Source organism: Malus domestica, chromosome 13, assembly GCF_042453785.1.
Source record: "Malus domestica chromosome 13, GDT2T_hap1".
NCBI classification, from domain to species: domain Eukaryota; kingdom Viridiplantae; phylum Streptophyta; class Magnoliopsida; order Rosales; family Rosaceae; genus Malus; species Malus domestica.
Genome location: NC_091673.1, coordinates 18,432,821 through 18,440,631, shown reverse-complemented (window position 1 = coordinate 18,440,631; position 7,811 = coordinate 18,432,821). Strand labels below are relative to the sequence as shown.

The 7,811-nt window shown below is 37.4% G+C and overlaps 1 protein-coding gene across 1 annotated transcript; it reads right to left on the bottom strand.

Annotated features, from left to right (window-relative positions):
- Nucleotides 1–2,142: 2,142 nt before the first annotated feature.
- Nucleotides 2,143–7,504, bottom strand: LOC103453330 (CRM-domain containing factor CFM3A, chloroplastic/mitochondrial). Its single transcript, XM_008392870.4, has 9 exons — nt 6,418–7,504; nt 5,446–5,938; nt 5,246–5,376; nt 3,960–4,310; nt 3,661–3,817; nt 3,289–3,581; nt 3,007–3,066; nt 2,793–2,885; nt 2,143–2,703 (listed from the first exon to the last, which is right to left on the bottom strand). Exons 1-9 carry the CDS (start codon nt 7,297–7,299, stop codon nt 2,482–2,484), a joined length of 2,682 nt encoding a protein of 893 aa, XP_008391092.3. The 5' UTR covers nt 7,300–7,504; the 3' UTR covers nt 2,143–2,481.
- Nucleotides 7,505–7,811: the final 307 nt, after the last annotated feature.

Here is a 7,811-nt window from a genome sequence, read left to right as displayed (position 1 = left end):
CACCGTTTCAAATATGGATACAATTACAATTCCATATAATATTTAACACATTTCAACTTCATACATTTAGTTATTATTTCATTTCAAATGAAATCATAAAAATGTATAAGTTAACTGTTAAATAATGACGTGATAAAAGTGGATACCACATTTGTGGTGACAACTAATAAAAAATATATTGGCAATTGGCTAAGAGGCAGAGGAAAAACGGAGAAATGTTAAGTTTAATTGTTTTTTTTTATTTTTTAATTGTGTTAATGGCGGGACTCATTTGAAATATTGAATTATCAAAGAGAAGGTACACGTGGGTGGAGAGTCCGAAGAGACTCGCTCCGTAGGATTTCCCATTCTAAATAGGTGCAGGATATCTGGTCGGTTTCCTAATGAAATTTAATTAATTTGGGTAAATTACATAGTAGCCCCTCCGATTTGATATATATTACAACTTCATACAATATCTTTAAAACATTTCACTTTCATACCTCACGTATTATTTTATTTTAAACTAATACCTCCGTTATATTTTCCCTCCATTGATCCGTTAAGCGCTGACGTAACTGCCACATTTGTGTCACACACCTCCCTGCAACCCTCACTTTGTCTTCCCTCCCTCCCCCACCCAACCTGCAACCCAAAACCCACCACACCCCTTTCTTCCCCTCCTGTCTTCCCCAAACCCACCGCACCCATCCTTCACGTATTCCTCCGCACCCACCCTCTTCCCTTCTCTACACACCCCACTCCTTAAATCCACACCCATTGGGGAAGACGGGATCTGGGTTGCAGGGAAAGAGAGATGGGTTTTTTTTTTTATTATTCTTTTCTAAGTTGCAGGTAGTGGGTGCAAAGGAGGAGGTGGAGGATGGGTGCACAGTGGGTTTGGGGAAGACTAGAGGGAGAAGAAAGGGGTGGGTTGCAGGGAAGGGGGGTCGAGGAAGATGAAGATGGGTTTTTTTTTTTTTTTTTTCTGGGTAGGTTGGGCTCGGGTTAGGGGGGAGATGGGAAAATGGGTGTGCGGAGGAGGTGGATGATGGGTGGGAGTGGTTTTGGATTTGGGTTGCAGGGATGGACGACAGATGGGGAAGATGATGAAGGGGGATGGGGTTTTGGCAGGCGGTAGGGGTGGGGTGATGGGATCTGGGTTTTCTAAGTTTTTTCTTGTTCTTTTTTTTTTTGAAGATTTAGTTTTTTTTTTAAAAAAAAAAATTGCCACATGGCACACATTTGGCAGCCACGTTAGCGCTTAACGGATCAATGAATGGAAAATGTAACGGATGTATTATTTTGAAATAAAATAGTACGTAAGGTATGAAAGTGAAATATTTTAAAGATGTTGTATGGGGTTGTAATAGACCTCAAACCTGAAGGGCTACTATGTAATTTACCCAATTAATTTTTGTTCATCAATGGATTAGACTCATAATAATCAGGGATTTCTAGTAGTCAAGTGAAATTGATAAAGACTATAACTAATGTGATGAGTTGATTAGTTCTGGAATTTGTATAATCTGAATGATGAAGACCATGTTTGATATTTCCTGCATGCAATAACTCAAAAGTTTCTTTTGCTAAATACATGTCTAATCACATTGATATACACAATGCATGCAATAACTCAAAAGTTTCTTTTGCTAAATACATGTCTAATCACATTGATATACACAATCGCTTGTAACTCAATTAGTTAAAAAGCATTCATTGCTGCACTCAAGTTTTCATGTTTGAATTTCCTTTCCCAATATCACTTCTTTATAAATAATAGCAAACCTTATTTAATGACCCATATCGAAAAAATAAGGTAGTTACCGACATAGATTTGAAAATGGATACATCCCAATCTGTATGAAATCAAATAATAATTATGAGCTCGTTTGAAAGTGCTTTTAAAACGACTGAAAATGTTTTTAGTGAAATTGATTTTGAGTTCTAAAAGCAGTTTAAGTGTCATTTGAAAAAAAACTCTAGATATGTACTTATTGTAGGAAGCACTTAAAGTGCTTTTCCAGGATCCACTAGACCATTACTAAATTGTATCAAAAATATTTTTACAAAAAACACTATCAGACATTTTAAAAGTCCTTTCAAACGAGCCCTGTATCACCATCAAATGCTGAAATTTTGTAAAGTTGTGACCAGAATAGGTGATGAAATATCCACTGTGACTTAAGAATCGTATTCATTTTACATAGAAGGCTTCTCCAGCAAAACTGTGAACAAGTATGGGGCCCGAAAACATCAATATGCCCTGAAAACCAGCTGTATCTCCTCCCACAATTTAAGACGACTTATTCCGCTGTACGAGTTATTTCTAGTCCAAGAATTAAAAGACATGGGAGATCGTGACAGAAACTTGCGTACCAAAAAACAACCGTAGAGTTACATGGATGCCGGCCTGCCCAAATTATCTGTACATGTGACGAGCAACCATCGTGACTATTTCTGAATGCCGTTGTACCATTGGTCTATGTTCAGCTGATTCCATCATTGTAGGGAGTTATCTTCTTCATCTTGGTAATCATCGTCTAGTGAGCCCTCGGGCCTTGCATGCACATATTGTTGAGGAACTTCCAATTCTGTTTGAGAAGCCTGATTCTGGATATGATAAGGAAAATTCGTTTCCAGGTGAGGATCATGAGTTGAGTAATTGCCTTCATCTTCACCATTATCTTCTGTGCTGTACGTTTCAAGATAAACATCTTCTTCCTTCAAAGAATAACAAAAGGATTAAGATGTCAGAACTGCTGGTTTAACTAACAAAGAGAGTAAACAGAGAAGATCAAGCAAATAATAACCTCGGAATCATCGTCATCATCAGTAGGATAAGAAGAATCTAATTTGTTGTACAATACTTCATCTCCACGCTCTTTCACAACATCCATTTGTTCCTATCAATGTGAAACACGAGCCACTTAGAACGAAAAAGGAAAAAAAGAAAAGATATTTATAGATTTTGCGTGCCAAGTGAAATAGTTAGATGTAGCAATAACTAAAGCGTTAGGGGTATACTATTTCGGATCGAAGTGTGTCCACTTTACTCTGCACCATTGAAATATGTTTTAGAAGAGCCTGTTCAACAGAGAAAAAAACATAAGTTAGGAACATTATTGTTCGCAAAATTAAACAAGTTTGGTATGTTATGATGGGGAAAGATGAAAGGGGATAAACAGATCAGACAGCTAAAACCAAGCATTGAATACTCATTGGCAACCTTTATAAAGCTATGGTCATATTAACTAACTGATAAAACCAGGATGGCTGAACAATTAGCATTCAAATTTAGAGTGATACCTCCTGTCGTTGGATCTCAATAGAGCGTGCCAACGCTTTCCTTTTTGTCAAGAGATTCTTTGGCCTCAATGTAGAAGGTCGGTGATAGTCCTTTCCCCGGTACACAATTATTGCAAACTTTTTGGAAACTTTGTCCACTGAAACCAAGACACCACCGCTCTCAGCTTCAAGTGCCAATGCAATTTTTTTCACCTGCTCAAAACTTTTAGCATTCACCATTATCTTGACCAATTCCCGGTATTTCCAGTGCAAATGCATATTCTCCACTGTACCATCAAACACTCCACGTCTACCTGAGTAAGTCGACTTTCCATAAGTAGATCAAAATAAAATCGCAAACAAGATAAATAGGTAAATGGAGAATTGTTATACCAAGAAGTAAGAAAGCCTTCATCCGTAAACCAAGCTTACGAAACATAAACCTCTCTTCATCAGTAATGCTGTCTGGGTCAGCTTGTAGCGTAGATGGTTTCAAACACTCCTCTACCTTAGATAAGGCTTGTTCAGCTTTCATTAACTTTCTTTCAGCCTGACAGGCAAAAATTTGAAAGGTTCAACCGAAGGGAAATTCTAGCACTGGAAGGGCATGATATCAAAATAAGTATTCAAACTTTAGCCTGAAACTACAAGATGTTTCTTATATTAGCAATCCAAAGTTTCTGGAAACTTACAAAGGCAAGCTTTCGTTCAAGCTTTCTGACAAGATTGGCATGCCTTAATATGTCTGCTTCTTGCATCACTTTTTTCTTATGATGATTATCCATCATCTTTCCCCACTTAGCATCTGCATCCAAAGTCTCTGCAAGTGTACCAGCTGTACCAAAGTGTTGAGCTTGTTCAACATTTGGTATAACCATAGCTGACGCTCTCAACCTTGCCTGCTCCTCTTCATCTTGAAGGGATTTTGCCAATCTCTCCCTTTCCAGTAACGCTTCAGTGACTTCTGGAGACAAAAAATTCTTCCCCCTATAGAAGACCAAGAAGTCCTTGTTTCGAGATAGCAGCACACCCCCAGTCAATCTCTGCAGCAAATAAATACGATTTAATTGTAATTATAAACTCATTAGCTAACATGAACTCAGATGTTAAAATATGAATGATGAAGAATATTATTACTAGTTGTGTAAAAAATAATATGTGAAGTCATATTTTACCCTTTAATATTCCATGTTATCAAGCCATGCCTGTTATATTCAGTAATATTTTAACCTCTAATATGAACTCAATCACACTGCTTTGCTCTGTAATCTCATCGTAAAACCATAAACTATCTACAGAAATGCCATCCAGATTCCAAATCATCAAGATTTACAATCTAGACAAAATGTTGAACACCAAAAGAAAGAATTTAGAAGAACAAGGAAAACTACTTTCTTTGGTGCATTTATAAAGAATTTCTCAAGGAAACAGGACATAGAATTGTAGGTTTATGCTTAAGAATTTATCTGGTTAATTCCTACAAAATAGACACTGAAAAGAACATTGACTTCACAACAGTCAGAATGATATTTATGGAAGGAAAGAACACAGCAACATAGCATTTCACTTAGTAAGCACTTTTCCAAAGAAATTTAGACTCGATTATTAAAAATGTACTACATGGACATCACCAATGAACTACTCAAACACTATAAAGCTACTACTAAAAGACTACAATTGCACTAAAAAGAAATAAGGAACTTTCAAATGAGACCTTCTCTCAAATGCATTACATCTATCAATGCATGTTGTCAAGAATATCGTATTCCAGTTCCCTTTTGCCTACTAAATTTTCACATGATAGATACTGATGGCTAGACTTAATAACTAAACTTGTAAGAAATTATTTAACCACTGATTAGAAACTCAGCATACCAATTTTGAGTTTAGTGGTTGACGGCAATGAAAGTGTGTGGCAAGGTGCAGCTTGACAAATAATTACAACCTGATGAGACATAAATTGACCGGGTTCTATTACCTTGATGTCTTCAGCCATTCGCTCACTAGTAGTCAGCTGAACACCACGTTTCAGTGCAATCTTTGCTATCAAACTTCGTTCCCATAATTTAGCCATGGCCACTGCCAGACCCTGGAGCTGTCTGCTTCGACCTATGCACAAAATTTAAACATTACAAATCATCATCGTGTCGCTTATGTGCAACACATGAAATTGCATACCTAAAGCAAAATGTGGTGGAAGAACCCTAGCCAGTCTTCTCAAAGATGTTGCCTCCTGTAAACCAAGGGAAGATTGGACACCATACGGAAGTACTCTGAAGGGTGGTTCATAACCAGGAACTAACCCTGGAAGCATATCTGCATCTACAGGTAATGGATCACATCCAGGCCAATCTTTGAATCTAGGACCTAAACTATCTAAAAGTTTGTCTACTTCATCTTCATACTTCACTTCTGGCAATTGGTCTGTGTCTTTCTTCTCCAGGGAAGTACTCTCCGGCTTTTCTTGGGGTGTATTTACATTACCATAAGAAGCAAGCTCAACAAAGTCTCCCAAAGATTTATCAGCAACGTTCGGAAAAGATGTAGAAGAAATTTCTTTTTTTTTGTAAATGCGCTTGTTTAGTTGCACTGAAGGAACCTCATAGCTCACACCTCTGTACAAAGAAAGAGAAGTACCAGACCTCCAGACCACCAAACCACCAGTTTTTCGCTGATCATAACAACAAGAAAACAAAACCAAATATATAAATTGAATGTGAAACAAGAAATTCTTAAACATGCTATTCTAAAAACTTTTTACTTTTGATTTCTCCTTTTGTTTTGTTTTTTATTTTATTTTTGTCTTAATCACACGAAAGGTTTAATCCAGACCATTTCAAACGCACTAAGGTACAGGTATAATTTATATATTCATGTTCAGTTTGTAGATCGAAATCGAAGGTAAGTTCTTGAGCTTCTAATTCTAGCTCAATTCTCTGTTAAACTGGAGGCAAACGTCCATTTTCTTCAGGACCTGAAATTATTGCAGAGATACAAAATACATTTTTATATATAGTTTCTGTGTTTTATCCCTATATGTCCTGTCACTTGATATCATACCAATAATCACCACTGCGTGATGTGTATAATATAAAGATGAGAAAACAAAGCTGAAACACAAAGTTGTAACGAAAGTAATATGAAACAAACCTCCAATATCTCATGCATTCTCTTCATGTTAAGAGCAGGTGGACCTTCAACTTTCAGCCTCACAATCTCTGAAGTCTTCCATCTCTCGTGGATCATGTCCACCACGGCTTGAGTAACACCCGCACCTCCAATCTTAGTCTTGTGCTTCTTCTGAAATGTCAAATTCCTCAGCCTCCTCAACTCTGATTCCGGAAGAGTCAATTCCGCCACTGAAGTCCTACTCTTCCTCCTCACCGAACCCTCATCTTGCTTCTCTTCCTCTGCCGGCTTTTCCCACGGAAACCTCACCTTACCATCACTTCCAAACACATTCTCTATCCCTAATGGTGATTCCGCCGAGAACCCACCTCGCGAATTTGGCAGCATTCCTTCCTCAACATAAAATATATCCTCCACAGAACCCTTCTCAATCACTCTCTCCCTCGCCTCCCCTTTACCCTCTTTACTATCGTCAACGTACCCGAATTTCGTCAATTTCTCCACAATTTTCTGCATTGTACTACCACCGCCATTTCCCGAACCACTCAAATTCCCACTTTCACTACTCTGATAATCCAACACAGCCTGAGGCGGTTTCAGGCGATTACGCTTGTGGGATTCATTCCATTTATCAATCCAACTACTCGTACACAAATTCCTCTTCGGTTTATACTGATAAATGGATCGATTTCTCCCAACAAAATTCGATTTCCTTACTGGGTTTTGGTCAGGAGAGCTGATAATGGAGTGGGTGGCATAGAAAGTGTGCTTATTGAAAGGAGTTGAGGAGCCGTGGCCGTACCTAAAGAACTGGATGTGGGGGCCATTGAATTTCGACAAGGATCTCTGGAACGAGTCGAACAAGTTCGTCGGGTAAAGTTGAAGACTGGGTACGAGAGTCATCGCGGATTGAAGAGACGGATTTGCATCAATTTTATCAAAGGTTTGGTGAGGGTTTTAGCGGGGGCTCAACCGATGGAACAACCATTACTATAACTTCTTCTTCCTCGTGTATTCTGTGGCTGTGTTACTATTATCCATGGTGGGGGGAGAATATCTAAACGCAACGTTAGGCCATCTTCAACGCTAGAGGGTTAAACTCCAAGATAATATTTTAATAAATAGTATAGGGTTATATTTGCTTTCATAAGATTCGTTTTAGTCCTGTTATAAAAAATTGTCTCCAACCGAAGATCAAATGGTCATAAGGTCAAATATAATTTATTATTTAAAATGTTGTTTCATGTTACTTAATTTAATTTAATGTTGTATAATGGCTTAGGAAGTTATAGGAAAAAATAGAATTTAAAAAAATATATGAAACAAATTTTGTAAAATAGAAGTTATAGGAAAAAAATTGTGTAAAAATATATAATAAATAAAAAATAAAACTGTAAAAAAAAATTCAAAAATAA